The sequence below is a fragment of the Echinococcus granulosus genome (assembly GCF_000524195.1).
Source record: "Echinococcus granulosus chromosome Unknown EG_S00070, whole genome shotgun sequence".
In the NCBI taxonomy this organism is placed as follows: domain Eukaryota; kingdom Metazoa; phylum Platyhelminthes; class Cestoda; order Cyclophyllidea; family Taeniidae; genus Echinococcus; species Echinococcus granulosus.
In genome coordinates, this window is record NW_020170450.1 from 245,683 (window position 1) to 261,868 (window position 16,186).

Below are 16,186 nucleotides of genomic sequence, written 5' to 3' on the forward strand. Positions count from 1 at the left end.
TACAAAACCCTACTATGGGGAAATACCAGTTTTAGTTTTTAATAATTAGGCTGTCTATGGCAATTGTCGGCAAGTTTTCAGGTTTCAAGCAAACATTGATTATTATTTTCTGACTGCACTAAAGACTTTCATTGGTTGCCAAGATTCAATTTTTTATTGGTGAAATTGCAACCATCCCTTACGTATTACATAGCTCATTTTCAGAAACCCAGGAAAGCTATTTCGATGTAATTCAAATTAATTGGTGGCGCAAGCATCTTCCACAGTTGTGAGAAGTCACAGTTATCTAGTAGCAAATTCAATTTTGATATAAGAGGATTGATGTATAGCTAAAAGGATGGACTGGGAGGTGTGAATGCTGGCAAAACTACAATTTGAGGGAAAGTAATTTTCCAGTGCAAGCTAAACGAATAGATAAACAAACCGTCAAAGCATTACGGGGACTTGTATTTTTAAGGCCAGGCTAATTTTCTGGCCTCCAAACCATCACAGCGCTGCCGGAGCCTTAAAACAAAAAAACAACAAATCAGCCGCTTTAGGTATCGAATTAGCGAGCATCTGAGAGAATTATTAGCCCCAAATCAGTGAGTTTTTTAACCATTACCCTAGACATAAAACCTTTTGTTTGGCATCTTTAAAGGCAATGCAATGGCTATCTTGTATGCCCTTTGCTAGCTGTTAGAACACTGGTCTAGAAGAGAATCGTTTAAAATGACAGGGGGAAGGGCTTGGCACCTACTTCTCCTACTTACCTTTTTTACTTTGTTCTGTCCGGTCATATCTATGTACGTCTTAGATCAACAGTAGATAACTGGAAGAGGTAACGCGTGCTTAATTAAGTACTTTTATATTTGGGCATTTTAACACCTTTATAACGAATTTGTTTTTCAAGTGGTTCACTGCCAGTGCTGCTTTAGTTGTTAATAATGGTACTGCATTACACGTGACTGAAATGTAGACGTCATACACAGTTCTTCTGCCAAATCTTCACGCACTTCCACCAGCAGCAGATGCCCTTCTTATGCCTAATAATTAGTACACAAAATCAAAGTTAAAGTGCCTCAAAATGAAGCACCTTATGTTTTTCATGAAATTAAAAGTGATCTTGGTGTGCCTGCTTGAGTCATTTCTGGAGATAGAAAAAGGTCTAATACCCATGCTTGGTATATTTTGTCGACTTGCAGACGAGCATGGGGCCTATTGGCATGGTCTAAAGGCAGTCTGCCCAGCCCAGGAACAGTGATGAAAACCTAATTTATCCTTTACCAAGCGCGGTAGATGAGCTAAACAATTGAGTTCTGCAGTATTTTTGCCAGAAATTGTGTTGCTGATGTACAGTAGGACTAAAAGTATACAGTTGCACTTTCCTAGCTCAGCTCTTTTTCCTCTAGTCATTTAATCATGTGAACGACTAGATAATCATTAATGGAGCGTGAACGGGTTTAGGGAAATTTGATTTGATTTGATTTGAATTTGCATTGAGGAAATCTAGCGACGACTTTGTTACAAGACTAGAGGCCACTGTGCGCTTCCCATCAAAATTGGGTATATTTGAAGTGTATGTATTACAACTACAGGCACGGCTCAGAAATCATGTAGCCGAGCAAAGGTGTAGATCTTGGCATCTTAAGTGCGTGTGAAACTAAATGCAGTGTTTATTACTTATCAATGTTTCGTGATATAGGGATGGATCAAATACCAACCCAGTTTGGGGATTTAAATACAACATACAAAGGCTTCCAAGTACAGTAAAGGATTTCAATAAATTCCAGTAGTCCACAAAACTCTTTCGAAACATCTATTATTTGGTAGCATAAGGGACTTAAAATTGCCAGACACCTTGTTTGTTTCTAAATTTGACTATGCTGGCGCTTAGGCCTACGGAGGTTGCGCTTCCCCCGAACAGCAGGGCATTCAAGCCACGATAGTCGCTGTCCCACTTGAACTGTGTCAATAGTATATTCTGTGATATTGCCGATGCTTCCCACCTCTGTATGAAGAGATTTGGGTATCCCAGAGTCTTGCTTTTAATTAATCAAGAATTGCTTTTGTCTCCTACAATCGTTATATATATAATTAGTATTTGCGGCACATTATAACTTAATGTGAAGTCTAGAACACTAAAACCCAATACTTTATTAAGATATTAATAGAATGCACTTTCTTAATTAGCCTTTTTTGGCATCGGGGTCAAAGCACATACAAACTGTTTGTCAAAAGTCAATATTTTCAGCACAAATAATCGTTACCGTACTCCGTTTTTGCGTTAGGTGACGATATTTGTAGTCTCACAATATTTTCGTCTTACCTTTCCATCATGTCTAATTTTTAAACATCTGTTATTCTGCATTTTTGCACTTTTGCAATGGCAATTTTAAACTGTGTTTGTTCGAGCTAGATGTTTCATGCAAGCATACTTTAGGTCGCAGGTGGTAATTTAGGTGGTTTGACGCGCCACCTGTGATTTTGTACCCAATGACAACCCTGGTTGAAGCACTCCAACGCAAGTTCAAAGCTCTGGTTTCTGACGAAATCACACCAGAATGTAAACTGAAATTGACTCCACGCGCAGGTGCTTCTGCGGATTTTTTGTGCAACAATGTGAATAACATTTTTACAATATAATCCCCACTGCTTACTTTATTTTAAATGAAACCTTACAGGTGGAGCTCCTTCAATTTGCACACGCGAAATTGCATTGGATCATCTGGAAATCACCAGTATAGGCGATCCTAAGGAGATGATCCATATTTTTGACAACGTTCGAGAGTTGGATATATCGACCAATCGTATTCGTTTCTGGTCAGATGCAAGTCGCTTCGATTATTTTCTTCATTTCCCTTCAGGTCTTTGCTCTTTTGGAGTGTTCCTCAAATCTTCAATCACTTAATTTAAGCTACAATCCTTTGCAATTTTCCACACTCTTCTGCGAAACCGGAGAAATTGATGAAGTAACAGTCCGGAAAGCCGAATTCCCTACGCCTTCCTCTTCATTTCCTTCAGATATTGCTATCAACTCCCAACACAGCAATTCTGACAACGTTGGCATCAATTTACTTGATGAAATTTCCTTCTGTGAGGAGGAGAGAAATGATTTGGTAGTGCGTTCCTGTTTTTTCCCTTCTACTGTAGGCTCTTTTCCCTCCCATGTCCAATTTACATCGCTATTTCGTTTTAGGCACATGATAAACAAATCCTCGAAGCGCCGGACTTATCCACATCCTGCCTTTCATACCACTTGAACACACTCTTACTAAATTCTACACGAGTTCCCTGGAAAAGAGTCCTTCTTCTGTTGAATTACCTTCCCAAGTACGTCTTTTGCCTGTTTTTTTACAGATTAATATGAAGTTTTTTGCTTTTGGTAAGATTGCTGTCATAGCTTACTTTATTTTGATGCGATATTCAGAGGGTACTGTTTCATTGCGCCAAAAGGCGTAGTAATAGAATGGAAGTTGATATTTTTTGTGGTTTCAAAAATCACTACGATAAATGCTGTCGTGGAAGACGTTCCTTAAAACTCCTTGCCTTGTGACCTGTTATTAAATCCCTATAACAATACGAACCCTAGTTAAACGTGCAGTTGAATAGTTTTGGGCGTCTAGGTTCACCTACCGATGAATAAAATGGACTTTTATTATTGTTTGAGATGAAAAATTTCGAAGTTATTTTAGTGCAAACTTGTAAACCCAGCTACTACAGGAGTAGTGCAGCCCCTTTTACTTCATTTGTAAAGAGATTAAAGTGTTTGGGGGGTGAGTGGGAGGGGTAGAACCTTATCTACATTACCAAAACCCATGTGGATGAATTGGCGCTCTCTGCACGTAAACACACCATCCGTCAGCCAGTTATTCATATGGGAAGTGGCAGTGTCTTGTCCACCCCTCAATTAGCCTGAGAGACTAAGTTAGAAGCGGTGAGGGGAAGGGTTGAGGCTTTGAACTAATTATCTCAATTCCTACGCCTTTTCTTTCTCTTCCTTTCCACATGAATTGCTTAGTCCCGCCCTTTTCGCCTTACGTGACGATGTTTTTTTAAATCGTGTAACGCTTATGAGCGGAAAGGAAGTCATCCAAGGCGGCCTCGGCTATTCATCAATGAGGTGGGGGAAAAATATGTGCATCCGTGTTTTCTCCTATTCATGCGTAACCTTGGTGGACAGCTGATCAACCAGTTGCTTACAGCTTTGTTCTCATGCTGCCTAACCCTACGAGTCACCTCTGAATGTAGAGAGGGGTTTATTGTTTCGGTACAGATGAGCTGTGTGATGGTGACTTGTGAGCCCGCGTTGTTAAGTACATCATTGAAACAAATGCTGTTTCACTGACGACTTCTGAGTCTTCTGCTCCCCGTAGTCACTTCGCTTACGTTACGCCCAGCCAATAGGCTTCCTGTGTGAGGCAAACAGCACTGAGAAGAAGGTTGGATGACAGTCCTCAGTGCTTCTTGTCTTAAAGAAGCATAAAGAGGGCCATATTTGAGAGCACGGCATTAGGTTAGCTTACCAAAGCCTGATATCACTTCCGTAGACTTACCATTGTGCGTTCACAAACTTGGTTCCTTACGATAAAGGAAGTTTCCTCCTTTTTGAGCTCAACACTCGGCGTTTGTCGTAATTACCCCTCTTAAATGGACGATTATCATTTGTTGATTGTCTACCCCAATGGGTTCACGACCTTGATCTTGTGAATTGAAATGGGAGACTTCAATGGCTCTTTAGTTCTTAGAGCTGGGCAATGGTATCCATGCACCCTTTTTTGCCTCAAAGTAGCTTCATAAAGTGAAGATTCTGATTTCACTCTTCCTTTCTAATTCACCCTCATTATAGTACTCCCAGGCTGCTTAATAATGTACGGTTTACCACACAGATATCGTGCTTCTTTCTTAGAGGAGGTTTTCGGTTTTAGGTATTAAGTTCTTTCCTGTAGAACTTAAGACTGAAGTGGCTACCAAAAATTGACATGGCCTAGCTAACCCTTCTATTGTGAGTTCCCGCAGTTTCAGACCTGTTTCGTGGATATTTGACTAAGTTGGATTACTACCGCCTCCGACATCGTGCGGTGTTTTTTTTCTGAAGAATATGGGAGCTCCAGAGGCCCCAGAAGAGTCCGTAAACAAAGTTGCTGTGATCCTGAACTACATATATTTTTATTCACCGTCTCCCCCCTCTCCCGTTTCCCTCATTTCTAGTCAGAACGTAAATTTTCTACTGGTGACGGCCTTGAACCCACGATTTTTGTTGTTTTTGTTGTTGTTTATTTCCACTTTTTTCTAAGTCGTCAAGTGTACTTCAACTCGGTTTGAACTTTTTCCGTGTACGTCTATTCCCACGGTAAGGAGGGGGGAGGAGGGAGGTGAAGGAAGACCCTTTAAGGACATGGTTATGTTTGGATACTGCATCGGTATCGGAAAAAGGCACGTCTTACGAATAGTATATACTATTTCTTTAGTAGATATACTTTCATGAACTTACCTTAAATTGGTCTGGTTTATGAAATCGGTAATAAATACTGTTTGCAATGTCAGCGTTGTCAAGGTGTCGCTGAATTCCGCGTGAGTAGCATTGTCCACCTATCCATTGGTAGTGAATTAATAGCCAGCCAACGGGTAGGAGGCGAGTTGGTCACCTTTCTCGTCTAATCGGTGAAATCACTTGATATTGTAACCCAAGAAGCAAAACCTATTAGTGCGCGATTTGGCGGAATGTCTTCTGCGTAGGTCTCAGAATGAGAAGCCACCCAGTCTGGGCAATGGTTTGCGGCTAAATGGTGTTCTGTGGAGAGTTCCTGTCCCCTTTCAACCGTTCTTCACACAATTATTTCCCTTGAGGAATAAGTTAGCCTCATTTTGGCTACATTCAGGTTCTACCTCCCCTCCTCCTCCTCCTCTTTGACTCCTTGTTGTCTCAGTGCTGCCAAACTGCTTATCTAGGTTATTCTTCCCCCCTCCCCATATCGGCGGACATTGTACATTCGTGTTTCATTTGCCTTTAAATGCATTCATATCCAGTACCTCTTCGTTGCCGGATATAATGCGGAAGTGGTGAGTAGAGCATTTGTAAAACTCTTGATGTTATTTTCCCATTTGGATGTTCGATCACTTACTGAAGAGGTTCCCCTTCTGTCATATCTCTAGGCGGCGAAATCGAAGTTGATGTTGTCCCTTTGGAGTAGATTAGGTCACTACTGTCACCAATGTGGCCCTCGAACAGCCATAAAAGGAAGGTGTCTTGAAGTCGCTTTAGTACGGGGGATAGGCAGAAGGGCTGGGCGACATTTGCGAGATGTACATTGGTTCGGCTTCAGTAGCTCAAACCCACTCTATCATCTTTTGCTGCTGACAGCTAAATAAGCAACGTTGCTCAAGCAGCATATCCTCTTCGTTAGGTGTTTTCCCCAATATTGCAGCAGTTCATTACCCCAGCTAACTTATTTACCTACTATTGTTTAATTAAGTAGTATCCTCGGTATGTCAAATAAGCATCATCGTCAATGTCAAAAGTGTTTAAAGACCTAATCTTCATCATAACCTACTACTACCTAAATAAGTGGTATAGTTGATGGAGCATCAAGGGAACTGCCAATTCTATCATCCACATTTTACCTCCTTGCAAAGCCTGACAACCTTGCACGCAGCTCTCAATGACTACTCCTGCTGCTGCGCTCGTGACACCCAATCCAAGTCTCTCGCCTGTTTCCCTCAACTACTGCATCTCTACTTCTCGGAAAACCGTCTAGACTCTTGGTCTGACGTTTGCTGTCTTGGTGGGCACTTTCCACGACTTCAGCATCTCGTGCTTCTACGGAATCCCCTGCAGGTAGTTCCACCATTGTTGGAGGGGAAGGAGGAGACGCCCTTTGCGTGTCTAGAGGACTTGAATCTCATGGAGACAAGGCTTGATGCGTGGGAGAGTGTAGATGCACTGACTCAGTGGTTCCCAGCGTTGAAGTCTTTGCGATTAGGGAAGGATATACCTCTACTCCAGGTGGGTAATAGGGTTTCACTGATATATTTTCAATTTCTTTGATTCATCCATTCATTCAAACCTCCATTCATCGATCCCAGATCCACCTGCTCTTTTTTCCTTCATCTCTGATCCACCACTTTAATTAATCATTTCGTACTTCACTTTGAACTAAATTTTCCTGGAAGAAGCTAGCGACCCAGGTCCCGAGTTCTGTCTAAAAGTAGAAAATTCTACACCCTTAGCCTCTCCGATCCCTTCTTCGATTTCCCAACTGTCTGGTCTACTCCGTAAGTGATTGGCTAATGTTGAGGAAAGATACTAAATACCTAGAGCTTAGAATATGGAGGGTGCAGTTGATATTTTGTAAATCTTTTTTTTTCTATTTAACCGATAATATATCTATTCTGTACAGTTCTTGTGTCCGATTAGTTAAAAACCATCCAATAGAAAAAATAATTTGGAATAAAATCACAATTATTAGGTGGGTTGCGGAAACACTTCAGGTTTCACTGTTTTTTTTTTTGCCTCCTTCTATAAGTAACAAACTTTTTACCTTGGAAACCGCCACCGATTTCGCTGGCATGCCTAAATTAATGTCACGATTTCTCTTCGTCTAGTCGCTTTCAAATTAACCAATCAAATGCTTTCCCGATGGCACATCAACTTTTAGCAGCTGTCATACTTTGAGGTTTGCTATCACCGCGCTTTTTGTGCGCAAATTAACTCAAAAGTCATTTGAAACTCTTTCTGGACGTCTGTGAATCCGCCACTATTCACGATCGCAAATTTCTATGCACTTTGAGTACTTCATGCTACCAACCAATGGGTTATGGTGGCGCCTCACTTTTTTTTCCTTTTTTTCAAGGGCTGTGATGCGCAGATCTTCCGCTGCGATGTAATCTCACGAATTCCCACGCTCACCTCCTACAACATCACACCCATTACCGAGGATGAAAGGGAGCGGGCAGAGCGCGATTTTGTCCGCCGATTTGGCCAAATGGACGAGGGACAGCGACCGAAAAGGTCAGTCTTGCGTGAGATTGTTCCATTACTTACGTACTTCACTGTTCTGTTGGATTGGACCTGGTTCTTGGCTTGAAGAGAAGACTGAATGTACGAATGGATGGATAGATTGGTGGGTGAATGAATGGATGGTTAGTTGATTTAAAAAACGCACCGACGAATGAAAGCATGAGTAATTTGACAGGTGAATGGATGACCTAGTTAATGGAATGATCATTTGAATGGATGAAGGGGTACTAGACCTCTACGAGGTTATTTGAATCACGGAGATCGTGGTGCAGCAGCTCTTGCACAACTTTATTCGTCTATTCAGCAAGATAAATTCAGTTGATTGAGGGATGTGCGGTTGGGATGCATTGATGAGTAGTTTGACATGAGAGATAACTTAGGTGTTAGATTTTTTGTCAAAAGGAAAAGTAGTTGGACGAGTGTTTGTTGAACCAAGTGGGCTCTTGATTGGGTGATTGAATGCTTTGATGGATAAAAGAATGACTAAAAAGCTGGATAAATGGAGGATCTGTTTTAATAGTTGTCACTTACTTTTTTTGCGTCGTCTGTTGAATGTTTGTATGAAGGAATGGGTGGAAGTGAGGAGGGCGGATGGCTTGGTAATGACGATGGAGTTTTAGATCCGATTGCTGTAATACCTTTTAGATTCTGGGAGTTGAAGAGTCTTCACGGCTACGTCGCTCCTCTCGTTTCTGTGAACCTTTCTCCCAAAAGGAAGGTTCGGCTGCGCATTCAACTCGATGATCAGGAAGTGGGTTTCGTGCTTTTTTATTTCTCTATCCGATCTATCCTTTCAACGTGGGTACATTTTTCCACTCCAAAGCTCTTAAATATCCGCTCACGGAGCGTATATTCGTCCTTCCAGAAGTGGCACTCCTGTTGCCTGCGCCAGTCAATCGCGCGCCTTCGTCACGAGGTGTGCAGCCTCTTTGGCCTCTCGGCTCAGGAGGCTAGGGCGACTCGACTGGTCTACTTCGATGCGGGTATCGTGGCGGCTCAGGGACCCGAGGAAATGCGACACCTTGCACGTCTCCTCTACACTTACCATCCCAACGAGGGAGACACCCTCTTAATCACACGACGTTCATGACTTGGCGCGACTCAAGATGACCTGGCCTGAACCGAACGCATTTACACTGACCTGAATGTGATTTGATTAGATGATTATGGTTTTGTGTACGAGCAAGCGAATAGAATCGGAATTTGCTGCCTCTCATTAATTCTGCTTTCTTCCAGAATCATTCATCTTATTACGCTCTCACCAGCTTGACAAACAGTAAGACGCGATCGCCTCACCGATGCGTTACCTATTATAGACCCCTTGTTTTCTGGCTGCATTGGGTCGTTTTGTTCCCACATGTCAAGTGTACAGTCAATCATCCCACCAGCCAATTTGAGAACGTGCAGCTAATTAAAATTGTTTTGACTGTTACAAATGCTTTGTTATCATTATTTCTTTCAGCGCAAAAATGCACTAGACACGACAGCTTCAATTTGGCAATGTAAAACAATCCTCAAGGTAAAACCGACACACTGATCTTGAAGCAGCCGGTGTGGACACCGCCCCGGATTTTCTAATACGCGAATCAAGTAAAACAGAAATCCTGCACTTGTAACAATCCCTTAAAGAAATATTTTTGTGGCTTTCATTTCGTAAAATGCAGAACCATTTCTGCGCCCAAAGGCCGCGCTGCTTGACATGACAGACCGAAATTTGAAAAAAAAAAACAAATTCTGTTTAAAAGAGGTGGATTCGTTCATTCGTACATCGGAATTTGGCATTCCGCAATTTTCGGAATTTAAATTGACTTATAAGAGTATACAGTAGCTGAAAATTGCGTGCTCTCGTGTAGTACTAATATGAGGTTTGGCTTTTTATTGATGGAAATTTGCGGAAAATAGTTTAATTCAAATTGTGTTAAGACCAAAACTGGGTTTCGATGCAGACTTAAATGTACTGGCTTACAGAAAGGCTCTCCGGGCGTTTGCTATGGCTAATGGAATACCAGTGCTTTTGTAATACCCACCGTTCCTTTTAGAGAGGAGCAAGCATACGAGTCGAACCTCGTGACTGAGGTGTCGACATCCTGCAACCCGGAGAATGATTTCGTGTCCACACCCACCTAAACTTGTACTTGCTTTCCCCATTTACTTATCCTAATAAACATGTCGAAATCAGATCAACCTAGGTGTTCTACGAGTATAAGGGCCAAAAAAGAGGAGATCTACAAGCCTCGTCCTACACTTTAATTGCAATTCGCCACCCTTAATTTTCCCCAAGTGTAAAGGACAATTAATGCCAATTTTTATGAAAGCCTGAAAACACCAAGACCTGTGTCGTAAAATACAGCATAACAAAACACTAAATTATTACTTTGGGCCTTTTTAAAAATTTGTAGTGGTGCTTGAAGTACAACGCGTAACGTACTAAGACTTTCCTAATGGCGGAGAAGAAACATAGTTTACAAAGACGATATTTTTGACACATGAAAGGAAGTCCCGAAGGCCAGGCCGCTAGGCTAATAACAAGATCCGTAGACGACTTGTCAGAGTAAAAATATAAACTATGCAGAATGAGATGTTCCCTAAGAAGAGCGTGGCAACGAGCCTTTTATTTTGTGGACCAATATTGGGGGTACATCCGATTTTATATTCACAGAGGACTTAGCAGACACAATTATGTTATTTAAAAAAATACTCAATGTTTTCGTAAATCCAACATCAGCTTTATCATATATTTTAGTTTTAACATCAGTTTCAGTAGAAATGCAATACGATGGTTATTTATCGCTCGGTTTCGGTTAAAAGTCAACACTTGAATTGAAATTTTTACCTCGCCGGGTGGGCTGGCCTTCGGGTCATGCCAGTAGCTCAAATACCTTCTCTGTGCAAAATACATATATTCTGCTCTAGTATTATGTCTTCCTCCGTCTTCAGGGAAATCTCGGGATGATGCAGAAATGTTAGTAATTTCGATATTTGGTGGAAAATACTTTACCAAAGATTATGGACTCCGGATGCAGAGGATTCAAAAGGGCAAATAAACTAGAAGCATCTTTATATGAATAGTGATTTTCTTTAAAACAACTTTGTTTTAGCACATCTTGGGTTGTGATGCTTACATAGAATTGATACACAATGTTCCAATTTAAAATATTGCGTGCTTAAAATTTAAAGTGTCTAAATATCTTTTATTTTTGTTGATATATAGTGTTAAGTTGCTTAAAATAATTCATTCCATCTTATCAATAAATGACCAATTGATAATGCTGTCATTGAATTACTTGTTTGCATCTTATTGGCTAGTTTTCTGTACTTCCGCGATCTGTGTTGATTTGTGGTCTGCTTTTTCTGCTGTGAATTCGTGCCTCTATTTAGCGCTAAGTTGAAGGTGGTTTTCCAGAAACAGTAAGTACTTGTGTGTCACTTTCTTGCACTTAATTCTTTCATAAGTTTTATGCTCAAATGAGGTGATTAATCCATTTTTGGACTTCTCGGAACTCCTCTGCCTTTCCCACGCAGATTTTCTTAGTTTTCAATGAATCATTTCAGGCTACCTTTTGTTTTACGTAGTAAATGTAACAGTTTTTGACGCCAAGATTCTCTGTTGCTGTGTCTTCTCACTCCATTTTCCTTTTGTTCCACCCAATAGATGCAGGTTGGAACTGCAACCTCCACAGCAAACCCCACATCGGAATATCTTAATAGCACCGGAACCTGGATCACGTATCTTCTTCTTATTGCCGGTTTCCACCTCATTCTTCTCTGCATTCCATTTCTTTCCGTAGCCTCGGTCTGGACACTTACTTGCACTCTACATAATGTCGTAAGTCGTCCCCTGGAGACACCTCAAAGCCGGAAGTACTCCTTTCCTCCTCCTAAAGATTCTGATACACACTTGTTGACTGCTCACGTGTTTGGGTATCTGTGGGGGTATTTATGTCTCAGGCTCATGGGTGTAACGGAAAGACGTGCACATATGTCTACTGTTGCTTCATTCGTCGATTCCCTTTATCGGCTTCTTGTGAATTCTGCTCCCTGTTATGTTTTTGCTTTTACGCTGATTGGTTCGGTTTTCCTCTAAACAGGTGAAGTTTTGTAGTGTTCCTTGACCATAGTGCGAGAGATTGTGGGGTGATTTTTTGCGTGAGTAATCATTATTCTGTGCGTGTTGATTTTTTCATTTAAGCTCTTGAAGGCTCCTGTCCTCAGTCAGGATTCTGGTTTACTATCTTCCCTCTGAAAACCCTACCCACGTACTAGACTACTCGCCTGTATACTGGCTAAGAACAGTTGCTAGGTACTGAAAAGTTAGTTATGCAGTGAATTTTGAGACGTTTCCTCGAATGTGCCGTTTTGGCCGCTGATAACACGGCTTCCCGTTGCATGTGTATGTGATGTGTTCTTGACTAATTTGCGTCCTATGTTTGGGGAAGATTGTGTTGTGGATGGACAATTTCACCTCAGCCTGATTGTACGGATAAGGATATTTCTTGGCTTAGCTATAATTACATTCATTTTGGGCTTCTTAAACAGCTTTGCTTTCAATAGACTGCATTTTTGTTGGCAACGAAGACCAGTTTTCTCTTGAAACCCTGGTGGAAAAATTGCTGGAAGCATGTTGTAATGGCTTGATTTCATCCTGCACAGTCACTAGCAGAAAAGAGGATTTGTCATTGTTATTATTATAATTTATCATTTATTATAATTTGACTGAGTGGTCTCTAAATCAGTACTTTAAAGGATTAAAGTATTTATTCTTGCATCTCCGCTTAGTTGGAAGTGGTTTTAAACAATCTTTATGACCAATGAGGAATTGTCTACTGAAGAATTTTGTTGCAAAAACTATTTTCGGGACCCGTTTTTCTCTCCATTTCATTCTAACTTCCACAAATGTTTTCTGCCCTTAAGTTTTCTGCATTTTCTTGCTTTCACGCAAATTTTTTCCCGGTTTTTTACTTAATCATACCGCTCTCGGGATGTGCTGTACCTACGTAGCGTCTATTGGTTCTAACGGCTATTTACTGAGCAATGTCATTGCCAAACTAGAGGCCATAAAGCTTCTTAAAGTTCTCTCGTCATTGAATAAACCACGAGGGTATAGCTAATCTCGTCGTTGCCAGATCAGGAGGAATCTAGTTTACCTTCACTTTAATCTGGTTTTTTGTTGAGTTAGTATTCTCTTCTGTTTTCCCCTCCTCTGGTGTTATGGTCGTCATCATTGCACCGTGTAACCCTTTAATTGGTCCTATGGTCTATTTGTCGACATCGATTCTCCAATGTCATTAATTGAATAGTGACTTTACAAAACATTGTTCAATCGAAATCCCCTGAATTAATACCCTCCTGGATCATTGAGACCAACTGTTCTGTGTTTATTAATCCTTGTTTTCGCCGTACACCGTCCAGTAGTACCTACTTTACCCTTAAAAGGCATTTTGGATGCTTAAAAATCTTTCATGTCTGCAAGACTTTCCTCAAACCTTCCGTTCTGTGATTTTCGCCGTATGTTATGGCATGGATAACCCAGTTTTGGCATGCACTATTATGTCGGAACACCTTCAAAGTTCTTGTCAAACTGTCTAGTAAAGTGGATCTTGGGAATGTGCTTCCCCTTCTTAAGAGTGAGTTGTCAGTGGTCTAGGCGGATAATCGCCGGGTGATAGCACTTCCATGGCTCATAGGTGCCTCAAAAAACTACCGCATTACACATTGGTCTTGTGGATAACGTCGTCATTGAAGTCACGATGCTCACAAAAGTGTGTTGAACTTCTACCTGCCCGATTAATAAAAGCCTTTTTGTCTTAATTCCATCTAGACTGCTTCATTTCTAACCGCCATTATGTTACCGTGCTGCTGAGGTAGTTGCATAACCGTTTCAATGGCAGCAGCTGCTGCTTAGATTTGCTCTTATTGGTTGTGTGACTCCTCTGTGTGCTATTGTTTTGGTGTTTGCGAGGAGCCAGTCATATCTAATCCTATTTTAAACTCTTGATCTCCAGTCTTTGGGGCCTGACGGCTTAAATACCTTTTTCTATATGCTGCAGCATATTATGTAAGTGGATCTTGTGGTTTAGCACCACACAAGTCGGCAACAGCGGTTAGATTAACTTTTTCACCTGAAAGAAACAGAAAAAAGTGCTTTTGCTTATTTGAGGTCACTTCGATAAGTGCGTTGAGCACCCGTAACCCACTTATCAATTTTCTGGGCCACTGTGAGAGAGAGTGAATGAGAATAATCGTGTTTTACCCAGTTCTCTGAACTGCTACAATACTGCACGTCATGCTAATTTATCGTTGCCTTCGTTCTTCACTACGCCATCATGATAAGACGTCTTTTACGCGCCTTTTATCCCCATCGTGACTGCTTTTTTACGTAGGAGATAATGAAAGTTAATTTGCTTCTCCCTGCTAAAATGCGGTACAAACCGAAGCAATGATACGTCTATTTATCCGTCCATCCATCTGCGAAATCATTCATCCCTAATCCGCTTATACTACCCTCTAGAGTGTCAGCCTTTCCTACTCTTTTGTCCCCTGTGATAAACTGTCTTCATTTCTCACTCTTTACTGGCAATGCTCTTTATGCCTCGTTTTCTTGATTAAAGGTTCGGATACTTCTCTTACTCCTACAATTGTAACCTAATTGTCTCCTCTCTGCACAGTTAACCTACCTACTTCTTCACTGGGAGAAGGGCAGTCCCTACGAGACGCTGGATCAGGGCGAAGCAAGGATTCTAACTCAATGGGAACAGTTTGACGATGGAGAACAGTACTCGCCGACAAAGAAGTTTCTTCTTGTCGTTCCTATTGTCATGTAAGCCATTCACCGAATCGCGGCCTTTTGATCTCTCGATTGACTACCTAACAGCATCACATGTTAATTAGAGCTTGTTTTTTGAAGCTGTGCAATGGTAGGTGGATGTGTGTCTGACACCTCCATATACCACACTATTACCTGCCGACGCGTTGGTCGTTTTTCAGTTAAGATTCTTCTCCCACCTGCCATGTGACCAACTAGCTCATTCGCTTGATCACGATTTGATTGAAGTTGGCTATCAGCATGAGGCGAAACCCTATCAATCAAGCCTTTCTAGCTATCACCACTAGTGCTGGTTCCTAGTTATCCACACCTTTAGTACAATTTTTGGGGAATGTGGTGTTTGGGAAGGTAAAATGATCTAAGCTTGACACAGAAAGAAGGAGCTGTGATGTAGCCACCATCCAACCGTGGAAGTAAAGTCGGCTGTAATCTACCTATTCCATTCCTATTTAACAAAGTCTAACTTCAAATCCAGTACAGTTGTCGTAGGAAAAAAGGCTAACTTTATTTTTGCCTCTCCGAAATTTGTTTTCTCTTAGGTTGCTTTACCACGCACGCAATTATCGGTTAGCATCACTATGTCATTTTGTCTACTTATTATTGACTAAACCGCTTATAAGTAGTATGGTTCACTCATCCAAATGACGAATTCATGCGTTAGTATGTAGTGCGCATTGTCATTTCTCCCTATCTCGGTACCGATAACAGTCTACTTATTTTCTAGGGGCGGGTAATAAGTAGTATGCTTCACTCACATAGGGAGGTTCAGGTACTTCATGCTTGGCGACCGCTTGGTGTTGAAACTTTTGAGCACACAGTCTGCTTAATTTTCTTCCAGCTTTATTCTGGCCAGTTTTTACACTCAATACGATCCAATCCACTTCGTGATCAATGCGTCGACACTCATTCTGCTGAGTATTCTGCCGAAACTGCCGCAATTCTATCGCGTGCGCGTATTCGGCATTAATCAGTGGTGAGGCGGTGGCACCGCTGTGACAAGGAAATGAGAGTAAAGTTGTCTCCTCATCCCCATCCTCCCCCGCCTCCTCATTCTCCTCCTTATTCTCTCACACAAGCATATATCCAATTTCCATCATTCGTTTTTCCCTGTTTGATCAGCACCACCACCATCACCACCTCCAGCACTCTAATCAACAACATTCCCTGTCTTCTACATTGCCACTTTTTTGTCTGACAGAAAGGGCAGTTTTGTCTGTCCTCCCCCCTTACAAGACTTGCGAATTTCTCTTTTTTAAATTTGATTTTTCACTTGAGTTTTCTGTTTTGATTGAGCGCTACCATATCCGGAGTTTTTTTGCCTCAATAAATAGAATGGAAAAGTCGATTGTGATGCGGTTTGACGC

General features: G+C 41.4%; 2 protein-coding genes across 2 annotated transcripts; both read left to right on the top strand. All coding sequences in view use genetic code 11, as the record gives it.

Moving 5' to 3' along the window:
- Nucleotides 1-2,475: 2,475 nt before the first annotated feature.
- Nucleotides 2,476-9,089, top strand: EGR_07126 (Tubulin-specific chaperone cofactor E-like protein; the record flags this gene model as incomplete). Its single annotated transcript, XM_024496375.1, has 8 exons — nucleotides 2,476-2,572; nucleotides 2,664-2,802; nucleotides 2,897-3,101; nucleotides 3,179-3,312; nucleotides 6,616-6,985; nucleotides 7,833-7,990; nucleotides 8,645-8,750; nucleotides 8,823-9,089. The coding sequence occupies 8 exons, from the start codon at nucleotides 2,476-2,478 to the stop codon at nucleotides 9,087-9,089; spliced, it is 1,476 nt and encodes a 491-aa protein (XP_024349216.1).
- Nucleotides 9,090-11,651: 2,562 nt separating this feature from the next.
- Nucleotides 11,652-15,799, top strand: EGR_07127 (ORM1-like protein; the record flags this gene model as incomplete). The annotated part of the gene is made up of 3 exons (XM_024496376.1): nucleotides 11,652-11,825; nucleotides 14,665-14,816; nucleotides 15,661-15,799. 3 exons carry the CDS (start codon nucleotides 11,652-11,654, stop codon nucleotides 15,797-15,799), a joined length of 465 nt encoding a protein of 154 aa, XP_024349217.1.
- Between the last annotated feature and the right edge of the window lie 387 nt (nucleotides 15,800-16,186).